This window comes from Daphnia pulicaria, chromosome 12 (assembly GCF_021234035.1).
Source record: "Daphnia pulicaria isolate SC F1-1A chromosome 12, SC_F0-13Bv2, whole genome shotgun sequence".
NCBI classification, from domain to species: Eukaryota; Metazoa; Arthropoda; class Branchiopoda; order Diplostraca; family Daphniidae; genus Daphnia; species Daphnia pulicaria.
This window is the reverse complement of record NC_060924.1, coordinates 2,988,822-3,005,700: the sequence shown is the minus strand read 5'-3', so window position 1 is coordinate 3,005,700 and position 16,879 is coordinate 2,988,822. Positions and strand designations below refer to the sequence as shown.

The window sequence follows — 16,879 nt, the reverse complement described above, 5'->3', positions numbered from 1 at the left end:
GTTTTCAATTATAACATTCTGAAACATTGGAAGACTTTCAATTACATCAGCTTTTCCGCTGTCCAATTCCTGCTGATTACATTCCGAAAAGTCATGGGGCGGAGCTTAAGAACAGCTGTGTAGTGTTAACTAGAGCACAGAGTGTAAACGTTTGTGAATAACTTACTGCATGACTTTCTAAGGTAATAACAAATAAACTTTCAACTCTTTCATGATTCAGAATACAAAACATTGAAGTTAATGTCAGTCTGATATTCTGATTACCAATTTACCAATAATTCATTGGATTCTCCATAAACTTTTTCACAGATGAGTAAACAAGGTCCTCCTCCAGCTGCCCCTCCTTCTTACATGGAAGCAGTGGGTGGTGTTAATCCATCAAGCCCCTTTACTCCTCATCAAAGTAAAGCATTTTTTTAGTATTTTAACTTTTAATGGGAAATGTGCCTCACGTTCAAAATCACAATGTTTATCTCTTTTAATAGATGTAACCAACCAGCAGCCTATTATTGTGACAACCGTGATACCTGTTGGACCCGGAACAACACACACTGTTAGATTTTTCCCTCCACAGTTAATTAAATATATTTCATTTTCTCTATCTTCTTTCTTTACAGGTCTGTCCACATTGCCATGCTGAAATTGACACTTCTGTGCGTACTGAACCTGGTCTGATTGCCTGGCTTTCTGGAGGTCTTTTAGTTCTATTTGGGTATTACACAGTCAGCAATTTCTTAAGAGTTACACATTGATATAACACATATATTTTTATTACCAGATGTTGGTTGGGCTGTTGCCTTATCCCCTGCTGTATTCCTGAGTGCATGAATGTTCATCATGCTTGTCCAAATTGCAAAGCATACTTGGGGAGATACAGCCACTTTTAAGCTAATGTTCTTACTATGAAGAGGCAATTGGTTCTTTCTGTGTGTTAAATTTCATATTCATTTTTGGCAAATTTGGTTGTTGCATCTTGTATGCCAAAATTTACCTTTTTCCTAATTACACGAAGCTTTTCAATTTCAAAATTTCAAACAATAGAAATGCTGAACGTTGTATTATTCGTACCTTGCTTCAATATCTACTCCGCTTACTTATTAAAATCAAAGATACGCCGTGTTAATTTTATCACCAAAATTTATCAATAAATAAACTTGGAATATATTCAAATTGTCGTTTGTAATTAAAATTCATTGAAAATTTTCTGTTGGACTGGACAAAAATCCTATTTCTTTTCTTTAGTTGATTTATTTTTTAAATTTATTTGAATCTTGCAAGTGCCCTAATTCAGTAATTATTTTTATGCTGCTCATTAAATATTTAGAAACTTGTCTTCCTAGAAAAAAGTTAATAAAGAACCAAAATGATGCTTATTAAAATGTTTCCCGCTATTTGATAGATACAACAACATGGTTTTTGGGGTTAACCTACCCATTAATAGAAGCGCAGTAAGAAACAAATGACAGGAAATGGTTGGATTTCTATCAAAGTATTTAATTATCATGACAGAAATAATCTTACCATATAAACAAAACGTAACTTTTATACATCCAAATCGCTTAATTTTCTAAAGTCCGTTTTTGTATCTCTCAGTGTTAGTTCTTGGCCAAGCCGAGTAATCGATTGCGACATCATATTCTGGCATCTAAAACAGAAAATAATTTAATTCGACCTAGACAAAGAGTTTTTTTTTTAAATAACGCAGACATACTCCTCCATGATTCCAATTTGCATAGCAGTAGTTCCGTTTAGATCAGAAATTACGCTTGCGGCTTTAATAAACTCATCAAACTTTTCCACCTGAATGTTATCGGATAGAGTTGTGCTGTTCTTAAAAACTTTGATCAATTCATCTGTTTCTTCTTTTTTAAATTCATTGATATCAATTAGACGAATCTGATGGCGATAGATGTCCAAACCATCTGCTAGCTCTTTAACTTTAGGGGTTACAGTACTTAGTGCATCTGAATACAAATGCAAACCAAGATTAAAGAATGTCTCTAGTATGTGAACATTTTGACAAACCTGTTGTTTGCTTCACGATTGGTTCCAATACTTCAATCTGAGAAGTGAGTTCCAACCGCATTTCTTCAAGTCTCTTCCTTTCCTTGATTTGGGAAATTTTGTTTTCCTTAATTTTGATCAAATTCCAGAGGTCTTCCATTTGTTCCTGAAACCATTTTCAATTAAAATGTTAGGAGTGTTGTTAAAAAATTAAATAAGAGTATACATTAATGTTATAATCGTATATTGTTTACCTTGCATTCTGCCAACACTCTGTCTTTAGATTCTTCAATTTGATTATTTAGGAAATGTTGCTGTTGATACATCATGTACATCAATGTAGCTTGCTCTTCAGTAGACAATTTTGTTCTTGATTGGGCTAATTTCTTTTCAGCTAATGTTTGTTGAGCAGGAAATGATGGGCCTACGAAAAAAGAAACCAGCATTATATATTTAAGTGATCATAACCAAGACAAATTTAATTATTTCACTGACCCAGAGGTTTGAGCAGCTTTGGTTCAAGTTTGTCGGTTGACCCGGCAGATGATTTAGAGAAATCCGGGTTTGTGATTGGGGAAAAATTGCAGCTCCTATTTTTGCTTGATGATCCTGTTGGGGTAGAAGTACCTCGTCGTGGTATAACACTACTTGGAGTAGAGCTTATTCACAGAAATAAGAATGTTAAACTTGTCCAAGATGAGCCATGGTAGACTGAAAAGATTGACAATTTGTTCTAAGAGTACCTGTTGGAAGGAATTCTGCTTCTAGGTATAGTAAGGCCGGCCCTTTTTGGTACGGGTTTATCCATGATGTTATTTTTTGGGGACTCAATTCATGTATAACAACGAACGTAAACTGAACATTACTATGACGTTTAAAGTTTAAGAAGACATTGTTACTGAATATTGGATAGTCGCAACGTTGCCTGATTTTCCATAAATCTAACTACAATTTTATAGGTGGCGCTGGTGGCGCTACCGCTTAGGCGCGCAGTTCAGTTTTCACTTTCCTGTCACCTTCATCACAGATAAAAACCACAGTCTTTATCCAATCCATGGTCTTTTTACTCTTTATCTATGACTTCATGGAGGTAAAATAATTATTGGTATTTTTTTAACAAATACTTTTGAATGGAAACCTTACTACCATTTTGACATTTTCTTTTACAAGAATCCTTGCCCCTCCTTGCTATGCAGTAGTTTATGGCAATAAAGTATTGGCAAATGGTACTAAAGTATTGCCATACTTTTCTACTCTTTCGTCGTCATATCTTGTAAGATAAAATAACCTTTAACTAAGGACAACAACCCTGATAAATCGGATGTTGCACAGTCCGGATTCATTTATAATCGAAATAGAGCACAGGCTACGTGTATCATCCTTTCTGACGGAAAAAGTTAAATTGGAAACTTGAAATAGTAAGTGATTTTTTAAAATGGCCTTACACATATAAAGTATACACATATATACACAGTAAATTACCTTTTTTATTCCTTTTTTCAGCTTTTCTTCCTTTTTTATTAATAATAATTCCTTAGATATCCTTTTATTGTCTATCCTTTTTATTTAGTAAATTTGAGTTGCGGACCCCTAGCCGTCGTCTGGTGTGATTCATCGCCTTGGCGATAAATTAAATGTAAAATAATAATAAGATAATTAAACTTCCAAGGGAGGTCGAGAGTAGCCGACAATATGTGCGTGTCCGTCCATTTCTTGCGGGATTTAAAGTGAAATTCTATCAGATTTTATTTTTAAATTAACCTTTTGAAAAAAAAATTAAAACTTACTTTTTGTTTTAAGGTGCGGGGAATATGAGCGATTCAGCGTGAATTTAATGTAATGTTAAGCTGCGATCGCCAATCAAATTCGATTTTTTTTTTGTTATTTTTAATTTTGTTATGGGAAATTTTATCATCAAATCCAGTTCCCCTGCCCTTGATTTTTGCAAACAGACGCGTGAATTTCCGTTCAGCCATGTACAACCGTAATGAGCATGGAACTGTGAAATCCGTAAATGAATTAGAGGCAAATAAATTTTCTTCCATTTGTAGTGTGACGCGCCTATTTGTAATTCAAAATTGAAATCAGTTTTTTACGGGCGTTTACGGGTCGCGTCCAAATTTTAACTGATTGAAACTTTTAAATTTGTGTGTGTGCATTGAAAAATATTTATTTGCATCCACAGTAAAATTTCTTAAAGAAATTCCCATCCCTTAATGAATTGGAGTCGATCGAAAATCCTCCTCTTTTTGAAATCCTGCGTCTGTGACAAAAAGAATTCAAGTGAAAATAAATAATTTAAATTAAATTATTAAGTGAAAACCCTATTAAAGGTAAACGAGACGTTAAGACGCATTCGTGTTGAACTGTTGATTTCAAGGGAATTTTTTAAATAAAAAATTTAATTAATTTTTTTAATCTGGCAATCCTTTCGAGTTTTTCACGATCCCTGCCCTTGTTTTTAGCGATAGGCACGAGAATTTATCTGAACGAATGCAAAATTGAAATGCGAATTCATCAGTTAAAAAATGATGTGAAAATTCCAATCTGTAAATGAATTAGAGATGAATGAGTTTTCTAGTCTGACACGCCTTTTGTCAATTTGGTAATCAAAATCGGTTTTCTCCCTTTTGGGTTTACATTTTTTCAAATAGAAATTTCAAACTTGATGGGTGTATTTAGTAAGTGTAATTGCGTCTACAGTTTAATTTTTGTAAAGAAATTCTTATCCCTTAACGAATTGGAGTCGATTCAATTATCTTTCCCTTCCCAAAATTTTTTTCTCTCATCGGCTGTGACCCGAAATAATTTAAATGAATTGAAATCAAATTAAAATAGTGGAAAACCTTCATTTAAGATAAACGAGATGTGTAGACATGTAAGACGGCTAACCCCATCGTTTTCGCCGTTAATTTCAATCGAAATTTTTAAAATGAAAAATAAAATAAATTTTTATATCTGGCAATCAAAATTAGTTTTTCACGTCCCCTGCCCTTTTTTTTTAAAGATAGGAAAGCGATTTTTTCTGGACGAGTGCACAACTGAAATGCGAATTCATCTGTTAAACATATTTTTTAAAATTCCAATCCGTAAACGAATTAGAGGCGAATTCATTTTTCCCATATCAAGGTCTCCCGCATTTTGTAAATTTGGCAATCAAAATTGTTTTTTTGTTTGTAAAGCAACTTGATCTCGGTCGTCGGGGCGAACCCTACCGGCTTCTCGGGGGACAATAGAAAGTGGTAGGGTTGGCCCCGACGACCGTAGTCACGGTAGCGCTCGTGGTGGCGAAGGGCTACAACACACTGTAAATACGTCCTAGACTGCTAGCGCCCTGAAGTGAATTTTGTGAGTTCGCCTTGAGCTTTCACGGCAGTCGGACGCGCGTTAAGTCTCTCCTTCTGTTTTTTCCTTTTGTGGGCGTTTCATACCTCTCCTCCTAGGACTATTTTCGCCTCCAGCTACTTTCTCGAACCACGCCGTCTCTCGTACGTAAGTCCGCCCAACCTCATTGTCCGTCTTTATCTAAAACCGCTCTTGAACCGCGTGGCTCTCGTTTGCCTAGTAATTTTCACGATGTTCACTCGTAGACGCAGCATCTCAGAGATGAGCGAAGGAGATGTTGAGGATTCGCCTAGTCGTCCATTAAAAGTCTTAGTCGATCATGCTAATCCCGTACAGCCATCACTTTGCACAAGCAGCCCTAGTAAAATTTCCCCAGTAGTTACATCCGCGATTGATAAACCCGGGTTCTTCCGGTCTCTCAAATTTGCTGATACTAAATCCTTTGTTGATGATCTTGCACGCTTAGTCAAGCCTGTCAAGAATGTCGAAGTCGCGTCAGGGGGAGACCTTTTTGTCTTCCCGCTTGATTTGGAACAAAAGCAGGCTATTTTGAAGTTAACCTGCATTAACAACCTTGAGGTCTCTTGTAAACTAACCAAATCTGAATCTGAATTAAGAGGAGTTATAGTTGGAGTCCCTGTGTCGGAATCGGATAGCGAGGCTTTGTTAGATCTCTTGAAAGACCAACACGTCACCCACGTGCATCGGGTTAACAAATTCGTCGATGGGGTTCAGTCTCCATCCACTGTTGTCGTGCTCACCTTTTCGCAACCATTTCCCTACAGAGTAAGATTGGGCTATAGAAGCTTTGTGGTTCGTGCATACTCTCCCAAGCCCATGCAATGTTCAAAATGCCACCGCATTGGGCACACCGTCACGCATTGTAATTTTCCCGCTAGATGTCCCAGCTGCGGTGGCAGTCACCCAACGACCGCCAACTGTGAAAGCAAGGCCAAGTGTTTAAATTGTCAGAAAGATCTCCATCTAACGGGAAGCCCCCTATGCCCTGCGTACATCTCACATTTGAATGCGCTCAAGTTTGCCAGGGCTAACAATGTCTCGATGTTCGAAGCTAAACAGCGTTTATCTACCCTCCGTAGTTCCACACAAACACCTCCTTCTGCCTCAGGCCCAGCCGCGCCCTCGGCGATCGAACTCGCCCAACAGAAAGAAATTGATAGTCTCCATTTGAAAGTCAAACTTTTGGACTCTAAACTTTCCCAGTTAGTGGTAGATATTCAACCTCTTTTCACCTTGAAAAACAGCGTTGAAAAAATAGTTGATTCCTTTGCAGCTGTTCACGAGAAAATCGAGACATTGTCAGGAATACCCGGTGCGATTCAAGGCCTGCAGAACCAAATTGCCGAGATGTCAACCTTCATGAAATCTGCGAACGTGTCGCCATCTCAGAGCCAGGCCCAGTCCCGTTTCCATAGAACGCCGTATGACAAGTCTCCCCAAAACAACAAATGAATAAAACAATCCCCCATCTAAATATTATTCAATGGAACGCCAGAAGTTTATATCGTGCTAAGTTGGATTTATTTAAAAATAATCTCAGAAGTTCTAATCCCTCAATTGTTTTGTTGAGCGAGACCCATTGGGTCGATTCTCACGCTGTCGCTTTTGATGCCTATAATTGTTTTGTTAAAAATCGCGCAGATAAAAACGGTGGCGGAGTAGCCATTCTCGTTAAGAAGTCCATCTCTGCGTCTTTAATTCCTTCTCCTGTTCTTGCCCATATAGAGTGTATCGGGGTTTCGATTTTACTACCCGATGGGAAAAACCTTGTTCTGATTTCGGCGTATTGCCCCAAAGGCGATGCCAAACCATCGGAAATCACCTCGTTGCTTGACCAGTCTAATAATTTGTGTGTTATTGGCGGCGATTTTAATGCCCATCACCGTGCGTGGGAGAACTCACGGGCCAACAATAGATGTGGGTTGTCGATCTTCCAATATCTCAGTTCTAATCCTAATATGGTTTTGTGTACACCACCAAATCTCCCGACTAGAGTTGATCCCTCTACTAATCATTGCTCCACAATTGACCTCACGTTCGCCAGGGATGGCGACGATCGCCCCCTTCGACAAATGCCCCCCTGACTTTGCTCCAAATGCCCCCTGACTTTGCTCCAAATGCCCCCCGACTGTCGCCCCCCAAAGATACGACTGTTGCCCCCGTAACTAAAGCCCCCCTTTATAAATAACAACTGCCCCCCTTTTTATATTTTTTAAAAGAACCGCGCAGCAATATCTGGGTCAATCCGCGCCAACTCCACAAATCGGTGGCGCGATGAAACCTCCGATTTTCTTCAAATTTGCACAGTAGGTCAAGAAGTACTGTGCAATCACAACCCCCAAAGGATTTTTAAAAATATTTAGCCGTTCAAAAGTTACGGGTCTTTTAGTTTTGATTTTTTTCACTTTCCCGTGGGCCACTTTTGAATACACTTTTTTTAAATTTTCATTTTCCCTCGTCCCCTTATTAATTAAACATATGACAATACAACTATTCGATAGAGAATTTGATTCTCTTTCGAATGCTTTTTGAATTTTTAAAATATTTTCACAAATAGAGGAGTTATGTGAAAAAAAGAGTTCAAATGTTTGCCCACTTTAAAAATTAATTGTAGTTAAAGCTGCTAACCGATTTTTATCATTTTTTTTTAAATAACAAAGCGTTTTTAGAACTGTTAGCAGTGTTTTTTTGAAAAATGTGTTTTTTGTTGTTGTGCTGTAATAATTCATCAAACGCAAACCATTTTCCTGCTTTTCGCTTGTTTCCGACTCTTCGGGTTTGGCACGGATCCATTTGCGGCTGTTGCCGCAAATCTGTTGTAAAATAATTATAACTATTTTTCTCGGTTTACTTAAACAAGTGAAATAAAGATAAAATATGAACTTTATTTCTATTCATTTTCTACGTATTATTCCATTTTTACAAAGTATCATTTAAAAAAATCAAAGCCATTTTAAAGACTAATTAATAACTACCAAGGTCGCAAATGGATCCGGGCCAAACCCGAAGAGAAGGAGACTCCACCCCCTTTCCAGGGCAAGATGTGGGAGAAACCGGCGAAAAGCCGGAAAATGGTTTGCGTTTGATGAATTATTACAGCACAACAACAAAAAACACATTTTTCAAAAAAACACAGCTAACAGTTCTAAAAACGCTTTGTTATTTAAAAAAAAAATGATAAAAATCGGTTAGCAGCTTTAACTACAATTAATTTTTAAAGTGGGCAAACATTTGAACTCTTTTTTTCACATAACTCCTCTATTTGTGAAAATATTTTAAAAATTCAAAAAGCATTCGAAAGAGAATCAAATTTTCTGTCGAATAGTTGTATTGTCATATGTTTAATTAATAAGGGGACGAGGCAGAATGAAAATTTAAAAAAAGTGTATTCAAAAGTGGCCCACGGGAAAGTGAAAAAAATCAAAACTAAAAGACCCGTAACTTTTGAACGGCTATATATTTTTAAAAATCCTTTAGGGGTTGTGATTGCACAGTACTTCTTGACCTACTGTGCAAATTTGAAGAAAATCGGAGGTTTCATCGCGCCACCGATTTGTGGAGTTGGCGCGGATTGACCCATCTCGTGACATTGTCGCAAATCGCTATTTTCTTTCTTCTTGATATTTGACAATAACGCATTCATTTAAATTAGGGGACGGTAAAATGAAGAGCTTTGGGGGCTATTTCACATTCAATTTGCGGGAAATGAGAAAGAAAAAAATTTACAGGTTGGGTATAAATCTAACGCCCCAAAAATCTAACGCCCATAACTCTAATCTCCAACAAGTTTTAGTTGACGAAAGTTGTGTCTTTTGTGGTTCGCCATTTTTTAAATCTTGATCAGTTATCTGGCGATATATTTTTTCGTTTTTGTTTTCCTTAAATTTGCTTGAATTTTTTATTGCTCTTCATTTGTTACATCTTGACAAATCACCCATTCGTGATTTTATTTCGTTCTTTTTCAACATTAAAAAGATGTCTTTTGAAGAAGACGAACACCCAATGATCGAACCCGTAAAAGGAGTCAAGCATGGAGGTACCCGCTATAACTCAGAGAAAGGATTTATTTACCATTTACAGAAGACCACGTAAGGAAAATGTTGAATTTATACTTTCAGCTAGTTTTTCTAAAATGTTAATATTTTTTAGATCTCGACACAGTATTTATCATTGCAAGTATCATAAAAAAATTCATGGAGGCTGCAAGGCGAGGGTTAAATCAAATCTGGACGATGCGATTTTTACCCGACAGGGCGACGCCCACCACAATCATCCACATGAGCCTGATGAACAGAAATTGCTCCGTTTAGTAAATATGGTAGTTGATGCTGCAGCTATTGATCGGCGTAAACCTCGTATCGTTTTTGATGCAGTTCGTCGGAAGTAAGTGTGTTTTAATTTCGTTTCAAATTAAACCTTCATCGTCTGATATAAATGTTATTTAGAAATCCTGGTATTCCGATCGGGTATGGTGACGCTATGCAGCGTAGGATACAGCGATCTAAAAGGAGAAGGCAGCCACCAATGCCTAAAACTGTTGAAGAAATAGCTGGATTGATTGAGGAGTATCCGGAATATAGGTTATTTCTAACATTTTTATAGAGTAATTGTAATTCCTTTCTTTTCTATAAAATTAACCGTATTAATTTTTATAAAGGGATGCATTTGAAGGAGGAAAATTCTTTAGAGGCATCGTAAAGACGTCTGAAGGACAAGCATTAGTTTTTTTATCACCGACGCTTCTGCCAGAACTGAGCGAAACTTCTGAACTTCAAGCTGATGCCACTTTTCAAGTTGTTCCCGGACTTTTTAAACAACTTTTCACTATTCATATTACTAAAGGACGCATGGTACAAATATTTTTAATGATTTCTAGAATGATTTAAGTTAAATAATATCGTGTTTTCCAGTCATTTCAATTCGCGTACATTCTGATGACCAAAAAGTCACGCGTTCTTTATGATGCCGCCATAGAAAAAGTGCTGTACAGTCCCCTCCATAAGTATGGGATCACCCCGCGCCGTTCCATAAGGCGGCGTGTATTTTTCATATGGGTTTTTCGGGTGGCAAAAATCGAAAAAATGACATAAATTCACCAAACTTGGGATTTATGTCATTTTACATCTTTTCTATTGTCTGAATTTTTTTCAGATTTTTTCCCTTATTTTTTATGCCTAGAAAAGTGGCGCACAAAGTATCGGATCACTCCGACGCCGGCCGTGTTGTCTTATGGCGCAAATGGGCTTTTCATATTGCTTTTTATACATTTAATTTTTAAGAAGGAATTTTTATATTCAAACCCTTTTTACATTTCCCTTTTATAAATTAACTGTAAGATTTCCATTATGATCGGAACCATTTCCGAATTTTCCCAGATTTATTAATTTCCCCAGTTGCTAAAATAAGAGACTACAGAAGAGTTCATTTAGGGTTTGCAACCTCTATCGCCTGCCGTAGGCCGGAAAATTAGTGTCGTTTCTATACGCCCCTTAAGTAAAAAAGGAAGCAGAGCGCCAGTGGTGTATAGAAACGACACTAATTTTCCGGCCTACGCCAGCTGATAGAGGTTGTAAACCGTAAATGAAGTCTTCTGCAGTCTCTTATTTCAGAAACTCGGGAAACGAATAAATCTGGGAAAATTCGAAAATGGTTTCGATCATAATGGAAATCTTACAGTTAATTTATAAAAGGGAAATGTAAAAAGGGTTTGAATATAAAAATTCCTTCTTAAAAATTAAATGTATAAAAAGCAATATGAAAAGCCCATTTGCGCCATAAGACAACACGGCCGGCGTCGGAGTGATCCGATACTTTGTGCGCCACTTTTCTAGGCATAAAAAATAGGGGAAAAAATCTGAAAAAAATTCAGACAATAGAAAAGATGTAAAATGACATAAATCCCAAGTTTGGTGAATTTATGTCATTTTTTCGATTTTTGCCACCCGAAAAACCCATATGAAAAATACACGCCGCCTTATGGAACGGCGCGGGGTGATCCCATACTTATGGAGGGGACTGTATATTTTCAATGAACTTCATCCGGACCGCTACATTGCCGTTGATCTCGTTATGTCCGACTATGAGGCAGCAATACAAGGATCCATGTCGGCCGCTTTTCATGGGAGCGAATGCATTGGCTGCTTCTTTCATTATGCTCAGGTACACATCTTTTTGTTTTTATTCTTATTTACTTGTTCACTGGAATAAATCAGTTTTTTCCAATAGGCTATCTGGAGAAATGTACAAAAATACGGCCTTCAATTTGCATACAGCAACCGCGCTGTCATAGAGAAATACGTTAAAGAACTAATAGCGCTTGCTCTTTTGCCAGCCGATCAAGTTTTGGCCGGTTTTCAAGTAAGTGGCTACTTGTGGGAGCTTAGGATTTATTCTAACGCAAGTGTTTTGTTACAGAACATAAAAGCTCACTTCAATGATCTTCTCCGACGCGAAACTGCCGAAATTCAGGCTGGAATAAAGAAACTTAATAACTACTTTCTTAGTTATTGGATTGGCGAAATCACCCCTGAAGTATTTAGCGTATTTGGCCTAATCAACAGAACCAATAATTTGGTGGAATCTTGGCATAGATGGCTGAATGAACGGATGGGAGCTTCGCATATCAATCCTTGGGATTTTATTTGTAAATAAATCCCTGTTATATTTAAAAAATTCTTTTACTCATTTACGTTCATTTTTTTCTAGATTTGCTGAAAGAAGCAGACAGTGTTCTGTATTTGACGAATAAAATAAAATAAAATACAAATAAAATACAAATACAGCTGTATTTTTATTTGTATTTTTGACTTATTTTAGAGTGCGTATTTTATTTTTATTTTATTTGACGATATCTGTATTTATTTGAAAATACTCAAATAAATGGTCAAATAAAACCGTTTTCAAAATTTATGAGTAAAAAGTAAAAAAATGCGAAAAAATGCTACTGTTTGAATGAATCAAGAGAGTGGCCCGACCCCAAGCAAAAAGAAGCGCAACTTGTACAGCACCTTAATACTCCCAAAAGGGCCCCTTTTTTAGCTGGAAGTGCCAAAATTGAAAATTCTCGACGAATTTGAAGTCTACTTAAGGTGAGCCGAACATCCTATGGAAGAGTTATAGATGATGGTGGTGTCTTGCAACCAACTCGAACTCTTAAATATTGGAAGCTTCATTCCCACCGTTTCCCTTTTTTGTGTCTTGTTGCAAGAGATGCTCATGCTGCGTATTGAGAGAGCGTTTAGTACTGCTAGTACATCCTCACACTCACAGCAAAGAAGTCTCGAATCTCGAACAAAATCTTTCTTGTTTCAACAATTACTTTTTCTCAAACACAATTCAAAATTGTTTGATTGTTGAATCGTATAAATTCAGCCTACATCGATCAATACTGAATTGATAGAATAAACAGTGACGAAATTAAAACTGACTTATCTGTATTTTATTTGTATTTTATTTGTATTTTATTTGTATTTTACACCTTTTCTTTAATTATTAAAATACTGTATTTTATTTGGTATTTTATTTTATTTTAATTTGCATTTTAGAAAAACACTCAGAATTGTATTTTTAAAATACAGTATTTTAAAATAAAAGTAATTTATTTTAAAAATACGTAATTTTTTGACAAATGCAAAACACTGGAAGCAGAAGATTCCAAAGCTCGCGATTACTTAGCCGAATCACAAAGCATTCGAACAACTCGAAGCCAGCCTCTGGCACAGCGTAAGAGAAATGACACAATCGCCAAAAATGAGAAGGACTTCATTGAAGGAGTAATATCCATGCGGGAATTCCTAAGAAAATCACGGAATCTTACTGAGCCAGACGTAAATGCATAAATCAAAAACATCATTTTTGATTTTTTTTTTTTACTTTTAACATTATTTTCAGCTGAGAAGTCGCAACAGAGCTGATTCGCCTGTAAGGGAAACCATTCAACCTAGGAGACGCTTTTTGGCTGGAACACTACGGGCACCTCCAGTTGCAGCAGAGATTAGTGATCCTACTTCAATGGATGATTCTTCTGATTTTCCGTCTACAACTTCTGGAGCTCTTGCAGTCGTGGCTCCTATCGAACCTGATTTTGTTCCTCCTGTTGATAATTCTGCCTCTCCAAACCTTGTATTATCTACCGGTCGCCCACGTCGGGCTACTAGGGTACCCCGCCGTTATTGTTAATTTTTTATTTCCGTTTCGTTCTTTTTTAAATGTTGTTTCTTTATTGAGTGACCAAATACATGAATTTTTGACAGAGGGGTCAGTTGTTTTTATTTAAGGGGGGCTTTAGTTAGGGGGGCATTAGTTACGGGGGGCATTTATTTTTAGGGGGCGAAAGTCGGGGGGCAATTGGAGAAAAGTCAGGGGGGCATTTGTCGAAGGGGGCAAATCTCTCTTGGTCCAACTACATGGGACAGCGATCACGTCCCCATCCGTATTTCTCTAAATATGAAAATGGATTTCATTTCCGACCTTCCGTCTACCTGGAAGTTTGACCCCAACAAGTGGTTAGGGTGGAATAACCTTATTGAAAGCAACCTTACTAACTCAAATTTTTCTTCTTTGTCCGACCCGGTCGTAGCATACCAAACGTGGTATGATTCCATTATGAATGCTAGTAACGCGACGTTTAAATTTTCCCCCAGGAATAACCAAGCTAGGGAACCAAGTAGGCCCTGGTGGTCAGCGGAAATTAAAAAATCGATTGCCGTAGCTAGGCGCGCCAAGCTACGCTGGCTAAAATCTCCTTGTATTGTAAACAAAATCGAGCTGAACCGGTTAGATGCTTTGAAAAAAAAGGCCATAGCCAAAGCCAAGTCTGATTCGTGGAATAAATTTATTACAGCCCTGGATGCAAGCAAATCAAATGATATCTGGCGCTTCACTAATAAAATGATCGGTTCAGCTCCGTCACCCTCTTCCAATTACCCAGTAGTTGATTCTTCGGGCGCACCTATGATTTCCATTCAGGAGAAAGCGGAACTGTTTTTACACACATTGTCGGCCCATACCTCTACGCCCCCCTCCTGCGCAGGAGCTGCGGACAAGGAGAAATTTTTTACTAGTAAAGCAGATGCCGCTATTTCCTCCGAGGTTCCGAACCCCCTTAACAGTAAAATAACCTTGTCTGAACTGTCGTCGGGCCTTCAGAACCTAAAAAGTAGAGCGTTAGGCCCCGATCGGATCCATAATGAAATGCTCAAACAGCTCAGTCCAGTTAACCGCAGGTCCCTTTTACATTTATTTAATCTGTTTTTCGTATCCGGCTTCAGTTCAAATCATTGGAAAACCGCTATCGTTGTCCCTCTCCTTAAACCAGGTAAGCCTCCCAAAGACGTCAATTCGTACTGCCCGATTTCCCTTACGTCGTGTGTGGCTAAAGTGTTTGAACGCGTTATAAAATTTCGGCTCCAATGGCACTTTGAACACTTCAATTGTATCCCGAAATTCCAAGCTGGCTTCCGACCAGGTTTTTCCACGTTCGACCATATAGTCAGACTCGAATCCCACATAAAGGAAAGCTTTAATAAAGGCCAGAATACTGATGCAGTTTTTCTGGACATTTCCAAGGCGTATGATTCAGTCTGGATCCCAGCCCTCTTGTACAAATTATCTAAATTAAAAATTTCTGGTTCTATATTGAATTGGCTCAAACACTTTCTTACTAACCGCTCCTTTACCGTAAGAATTAATAACAAGCTATCTTCACCGGCAGCCCTCAAGCGTGGTGTCCCCCAAGGTGGAGTTCTCAGTCCCACACTTTGGCTAGCCTACATGTACGATTTCCCGATTCCAGCTCCTCTGTGCCACACAGCGCTCTTTGCAGACGATATTGAGCTTCATACGTCGTCAAACTCTAACGTGCGGGCGGCCGAGGTGTTGCAACCGTATCTTAATCGTATTGGCCTCTGGGCCACAGATTGGTGCCTAGTCTTTTCAATTGACAAATGTGTCCTTCTCATTTTCTCGAGAAGACGCTCTATGAATCAGGATCTAACCTTAACCCTAAACAATCTGCCTTTTCCCATTGAAACCACTTTTAAATTTCTTGGAGTCCATTTTGATAAAAAACTTAACTGGAACGCGCATGTCAGCATTACGCTCGCCAAGGCGTCTCGTAATCTGAATGCCATTAAAATTCTTGCGAGAGGTAAGATCGGCCTCAATTTCAGGTCTCTAGTCCGCCTTTATAAATCTCTTATTCGAAGTAGACTTGAATATGGCGCTGTAATCTTATCGTCTCTCTCTAAATCCCAGACTTACTCATTTGAAGTGCTCCAGAATACTGCAATGAGATCTATTATCGGCGCCTTTAAATCCACTGCAGTTGCTCTTTTGAATTGGGAACTTAACATTGAACCTATCGATTTCCGGTGGAAATCGCTGGCGATCAATTACTTGCTGAACCTTAACGCCAAACCGTTTAACATGACCTACCACACGGCCAGCTCTATTGTGTACGGAAATATTAAATGGAAACCTCGTAGTACCCCGGCTATCGTCCCCCTCTGTAAAAATCTTAACTTAATCGACAATCTCAACATCTTCAATAAAAGCGCGTCAACTGTTAGGCCTCTCCCGCCCCCGCCGTGGCAATCACCCCACTCCGAGTTTTCTAAATTTCCCATCACGAAAAAGATGTCCTTACAAAATCCGGGTCTGGCCCGGGCCACTTTCTTGGAACTTTACGAGTCCCAACCAGCGAATACTATAAATGTGTTCACGGATGGAGCCTTGAGAGACAACCGTGCTGCCTGTGCGTTTACCATCCCTTCCCGTGATGTAAATAAAGCTTGGAAACTCCCCGATAACAGGAGCATTTTCTCGGCCGAGCTCGCGGCGATTAGACAAGCACTAGACTATATCTATAACCTTGAAATTGCAGTAATTAATATTTTCAGCGACTCCCTTGCAAGTGTTATGGCTATCCATAATCAGCGTGTCGATTCCCATCACCTAATTAAAGACATCCGTCAGATTGTATCTAACCTTTTGAGTTCAGGCACCCGTACTAACTTTATTTGGATACCGAGCCACGTAACCATCCCTGGTAATGAACGCGCCGATGAGCTCGCTACTCAATGCTTGTCTGATCCCGCTAGCCCGGTTTTATCAATCACGCCTTCAACATCAGAATTTTTGAACGTTATCCACTCTGCGATAATTTCTAACCTCAGCCGTTCCCTTAGATTGGCCTGCCCTACTCTCCTTCCCTCATCGAGGTGTCGTATGGGGTTTAGACCATGGCAGGTCCACAAGTCGAGAGTTATTTCGAGAGTCCTTCACAGGCTCAGGAGCAGTCGAAATCGCCTAAATAAAACGTTGAGACATTTTGACGGGGACAATGATGGTTTTTGCCCCAATGGTTGCCCCAATTTAGAAGACTCTAATCACGTTCTTACCGTATGTCCAACTTGTGAAATCTCTCAGGAGCCCCTAAGATCTCTCGTATCCGGTCTCAAACTTGATTTTGTCCTCCCAGTCCTTATTGGCATTTGTGAAAACATTCCTT

The 16,879-nt window shown here is 38.4% G+C and overlaps 3 protein-coding genes across 3 annotated transcripts; 2 read left to right on the top strand and 1 right to left on the bottom strand.

The window, feature by feature from the left end:
* Positions 1–25: 25 nt before the first annotated feature.
* LOC124316594 (lipopolysaccharide-induced tumor necrosis factor-alpha factor homolog) lies at positions 26–1,028 on the top strand. Its single transcript, XM_046782614.1, has 5 exons — positions 26–182; positions 310–403; positions 486–553; positions 618–712; positions 779–1,028. Exons 2-5 carry the CDS (start codon positions 310–312, stop codon positions 885–887), a joined length of 366 nt encoding a protein of 121 aa, XP_046638570.1. The 5' UTR covers positions 26–182; the 3' UTR covers positions 888–1,028.
* Positions 1,029–1,473: 445 nt separating this feature from the next.
* Positions 1,474–2,909, bottom strand: LOC124316462. Its single transcript, XM_046782435.1, has 6 exons — positions 2,748–2,909; positions 2,500–2,663; positions 2,259–2,428; positions 2,026–2,170; positions 1,712–1,964; positions 1,474–1,645 (listed from the first exon to the last, which is right to left on the bottom strand). The coding sequence occupies exons 1-6, from the start codon at positions 2,810–2,812 to the stop codon at positions 1,543–1,545; spliced, it is 900 nt and encodes a 299-aa protein (XP_046638391.1). The 5' UTR covers positions 2,813–2,909; the 3' UTR covers positions 1,474–1,542.
* A 2,280-nt stretch (positions 2,910–5,189) lies between these two features.
* On the top strand, positions 5,190–12,800 carry LOC124316456. The gene is made up of 10 exons (XM_046782429.1): positions 5,190–5,496; positions 9,346–9,458; positions 9,520–9,753; positions 9,816–9,950; positions 10,028–10,220; positions 10,281–10,372; positions 11,459–11,529; positions 11,596–11,727; positions 11,785–12,013; positions 12,076–12,800. Exons 2-8 carry the CDS (start codon positions 9,346–9,348, stop codon positions 11,670–11,672), a joined length of 915 nt encoding a protein of 304 aa, XP_046638385.1. The 5' UTR covers positions 5,190–5,496; the 3' UTR covers positions 11,673–11,727; positions 11,785–12,013; positions 12,076–12,800.
* Positions 12,801–16,879: the final 4,079 nt, after the last annotated feature.

What these genes read in the sequence shown, in the direction of transcription:
- LOC124316594 (XM_046782614.1), top strand. Translation starts at nt 310, where the DNA reads ATGAGTAAACAAGGTCCTCCTCCAGCTGCCCCTCCTTCTTACATGGAA. An exon ending in CCCCTTTACTCCTCATCAAA is followed by an intron (nt 404 to 485) that starts GTAAAGCATTTT and finishes CTCTTTTAATAG; the next exon opens with ATGTAACCAACCAGCAGCCT. An exon ending in GGTCTTTTAGTTCTATTTGG is followed by an intron (nt 713 to 778) that starts GTATTACACAGT and finishes TTTTATTACCAG; the next exon opens with ATGTTGGTTGGGCTGTTGCC.
- LOC124316462 (XM_046782435.1), bottom strand. Translation starts at nt 2,812, where the DNA reads ATGGATAAACCCGTACCAAAAAGGGCCGGCCTTACTATACCTAGAAGC. An exon ending in AGCAGAATTCCTTCCAACAG is followed by an intron (nt 2,664 to 2,747) that starts GTACTCTTAGAA and finishes TCTGTGAATAAG; the next exon opens with CTCTACTCCAAGTAGTGTTA. An exon ending in GAGTGTTGGCAGAATGCAAG is followed by an intron (nt 2,171 to 2,258) that starts GTAAACAATATA and finishes AAATGGTTTCAG; the next exon opens with GAACAAATGGAAGACCTCTG.
- LOC124316456 (XM_046782429.1), top strand. Translation starts at nt 9,346, where the DNA reads ATGTCTTTTGAAGAAGACGAACACCCAATGATCGAACCCGTAAAAGGA. An exon ending in CTGTACAGTCCCCTCCATAA is followed by an intron (nt 10,373 to 11,458) that starts GTATGGGATCAC and finishes ACTATGAGGCAG; the next exon opens with CAATACAAGGATCCATGTCG. An exon ending in GCTTCTTTCATTATGCTCAG is followed by an intron (nt 11,530 to 11,595) that starts GTACACATCTTT and finishes TTTTTCCAATAG; the next exon opens with GCTATCTGGAGAAATGTACA.